Below are 3,847 nucleotides of genomic sequence, written 5' to 3'. Positions count from 1 at the left end.
CGTGGTAAATATGGACGACAAATTTACCTCCTCAAGAAAGAGCTCCCAAATACAGAACAAGCAGAGTAAATCATGGCACGAACGAAGCGACAGTCAATACAGAGTTGTTCCCCTTATTAAACTGCAGCACAAACTTGGAACTGTAACTATCTGTTACAGAACACTCCCCGTCTGGTTTTAATTAAACCAAATAAATGAATATTTCAATGCGAACAACAAAAATGATTACAAGCGAAATAAAACTGATTACGAATTACTCAGCTCTTACTCAACAATAAATTTCTTAATTAAGTCGGTCACGACTGCTATCAAAGATAAACAATTTACTAATCTTAATTGTTTAACCCAAAATTTAAGTATTCCAAAAACAATTCACAAATGTTATTACACAAATTAACCATCAAGTTCAACAACCTTGCTTGATTGTAACAATACATACTTCAGTATGCAAAATGTATGTATCTAAAACGAATGCAACAATACAAATAATGTAATCAACACATTACTTAGTTCCACACAATCTTTGTTAAAAAGGCTTAACCATGTTCCTTTATGTAATATTAAAGGTAATATGACACCATATGCTGCATAATGCATGTAAATGATCAAATAGACTAGTAAATGATAATATCATGATGGTAACGTTTGTCATTTCTAAATGAACACAACACAACACTATACAAGTATTTGTTGTAGGTGTAGCCATGGATCACCAGTCTCTTAGTCTCTAAGATGGAACAAGCAGCACCATCTCATTAACTGGGCGTACATATGTAGTCGGTTTCCCATTTTTGCCAACAGTCCGCACTTCCGCAGTCCTGACAAGTCCATCGTTACTGGGTTCTGCCCGCACCACTAGACCCATAGGCCAATAATTTCTGTGTTCTTGCTTGTCTCTCAACAACACTACATCACCACACTGAAGATCTCTCTGCTCTGCTGTCCATTTTCTGCGCACTTGCAATGTTTGAAGGAACTCAGACCTCCACCGCTTCCAGAACTGTTCTGCCAGGATTTGAACCCGCTTCCACTGTGCCCGATACATGTCTTTAATATCAGTTGTTATAACTACGTCCACAATACACTCACTTTTTTGTGTAAGGATCAGTGCTGGATTTAATGGAGTAGGGCAACAAGAATCTGCACACACTGGCACTAATGGTCTTGAATTAATAATGGCACTCACTTCCGCCAAGAACGTAGTTTAAACCTCATGTGTAAGGCTGTTTCCAGGTAGATCCAACAACATCGAATCAAGAATTCTTCGCGTGACGCCGATTATTCGTTCCCATACGCCTCCACGGTGTGATGAATGAGGAGGATTCAAAATCCACACTGCACCTTCCTGGTCCATATATCTTCTAACACTGTCATTGACGTTGACGCCTAAAACGTCTAACGCTCCCATGAAGTTGGTCCCGTTGTCTGAACGATATACCTTGACCTTGCCACGGATACTGGTGAATCTACGTAAAGCATTGATGAAAGAAGAACTGCTCAATTCCTCAATTACCTCGATATGGACTGCTCTTGATGTAAGGCAGGTAAACAGAACAGCCCAACGTTTGTTTGCAGCTTGACCGCCCCTCGTACGTCTGCTCACGACTTGCCATGGACCGAAACAGTCAAGCCCAACTGACGTGAAAGGAGGACCTGGCCTCAAACGATCTGTTGGCAGATCAGCCATCTTCTGACATCCCAATCCTCCACGAAGTCGTTGGCATTTCACACAATGATGGATGACAGACATAACAAGCCGCTTGGCTCCTGTTATCCAGAACCCTGCTTCTCTAATGGTCGACCTTGAAGAAAGACGCCTGATACGGCTCACGGAGAAAGCATTAGATAATTTCACAGAGAAAGTGGAACAATACAAAAGCCAGCTGTCAGCAGAACAGCATACAGTTGACAATATCATTGCAAAGGTAGATACAAATTGTGAAAATAGAGACCTATTGAAGGACATACATTCCACATTATGTTTGAGCTACGCTCAGTACAAACTGATGGTTAGAGACTATGTGACATTTCTGGAACAATCACGTTCGTACGAAGGTCAGAGACTTATTAGTGAATATAACGAGATAGACAGTCAGTATAATAGACATGTCGAGAAAGTGCTAAAGGACATTGAACATGCAAAGACAATGTTAGAAGCCGAGGTCAAGTCCGTGAGATCAAATAGATCAAATACCTCAAACGCATCAAAGGCAATGATAAAGGCAGAAGGAGCGAAGAGACGTGTTGCTTATGCAGAGAAAGAGTTACTGTTAAGAAAGAAGGAAGCAGCACTTAGAGAGCAGGAGGCCATGGCCGCAGCTAAGATAGAGAGGGAGATGTCGGAGATTCAGGCAGAATTGAATACATTGAAGGAACAAAGGGCCTGTGAAGAAGAAGAGACTGAAACAAATCTGGGGTCTATAAGTGTCCATGAAATCGCTGAGGTTCGACCCGAGGAAAGAACGAGAATCTATGTCGAAAGTGTTGCTGGGTCAGTGTCTCACCGTGAGTCCGATGAACAAATCCCGTCGCTTGCAACCGAACTGTCAAAATTTCTGATAAAGAAAGACCTACTGTTTAATAGACTGTATACCTTTAATGATGCTGCAGACAAATACTTGATGTGGAAAGAGGGCTTCAGCAATGTAGTGAGTGAGTTGAATGTCACATGTGTAGAGGAACTAGATTTATTAGTGAAGTGGCTTGGCCCTCAATCAAAGAAACATGCTATCAGCATCAAAACGACCTATATAAGCGACCCTCAGCAAGCCCTTGTTAAGGTCTGGAAGAGACTTGACGAGCGATATGGTGCTCCGGAAGTTATTGAAATGACCCTTAAACGTAAACTGTCAGAGTTCCCGAGAATCACAACTAAAGATCAGCACAAATTATATGATCTCAGTGACCTTTTGGTGGAGATACAGGCTACCAAGCAGAGTCCCACGTATAGTTCTGTGTTGGCGTACTTCGACTCATCTACAGGCGTTAACCCCATTGTCCAGAAGCTGCCATACCACATTCAGTCAAAATGGACACATAGAGCAATCAAGTACATGAAGAGAAATGACGTTGTGTATCCACCATTCTCAGAGTTTGCAATGTTTGTTTGTGACATGAGTTCAATGTTGAACAATCCAAGCTTTGTTTACGAGCAAAACACACAAAAAGACAGTATTGGGAAAAAGGTCAAGAACTCTAGAGATAGTGTCAACGAAGGACAAAGAATCCGAAGTTATAAAACAGAAGTGGCAGTGGCACCTATTGACATGAATACTTGCAGTTACCACAATGTGGTTGGCCACAACCTAAATGGATGTAGGTCTTTCATTAACAAGCCCTTTGGAGTCAGAAAAAAGTACTTTAGAGACAATAAATTATGTTTCAAATGTGGGTTGTCAACCAATCACAGGGCAAATTCATGCCATGAACGAGTGATATGCACTGTGTGTAACTTAAACAGCCATCCAACAGCCCTACATGCGCATGGCGGGGAGGCTCGTTCAGCCGACAGTGGGAGTGGCGACATACGCTCTGCATGCACAAAGATCTGTGGTCGCAACATCTCCATGGGAAAATCATGTGCTAAGGTAGTTCTAGTGACAGTACATAGCATAAACAATCCAGTCAAAAAGAAAAAGATGTATGCCCTCATAGACGACCAAAGCAATAGGTCGCTAGCTCGGCCCGAGTTCTTCAACTTATTTGAAGAAGGATACACTGAAGTGCCATACAGGTTGTCATCGTGTGCTGGCGTCACAAACACGACAGGTCGTAGGGCTGACTCTGATATGTTTGTCATCAGTAGTTTTGATGGTTCATCCTCAATGAATCTGCCATCCCTGACTGA

The 3,847-nt window shown here is 42.0% G+C and overlaps 1 protein-coding gene across 1 annotated transcript; it reads right to left on the bottom strand.

Annotated features, from left to right (window-relative positions):
- Positions 1 to 727: 727 nt before the first annotated feature.
- LOC128237678 (uncharacterized) lies at positions 728 to 1,687 on the bottom strand. Its single transcript, XM_052953263.1, has 2 exons — positions 1,342 to 1,687; positions 728 to 1,110 (listed from the first exon to the last, which is right to left on the bottom strand). Exons 1-2 carry the CDS (start codon positions 1,685 to 1,687, stop codon positions 728 to 730), a joined length of 729 nt encoding a protein of 242 aa, XP_052809223.1.
- Positions 1,688 to 3,847: the final 2,160 nt, after the last annotated feature.

Source organism: Mya arenaria, chromosome 6, assembly GCF_026914265.1.
Source record: "Mya arenaria isolate MELC-2E11 chromosome 6, ASM2691426v1".
NCBI lineage: Eukaryota > Metazoa > Mollusca > Bivalvia > Myida > Myidae > Mya > Mya arenaria.
Note: the sequence above shows the minus strand (reverse complement) of the source record. Positions and strands in the feature narration are given on the sequence as shown.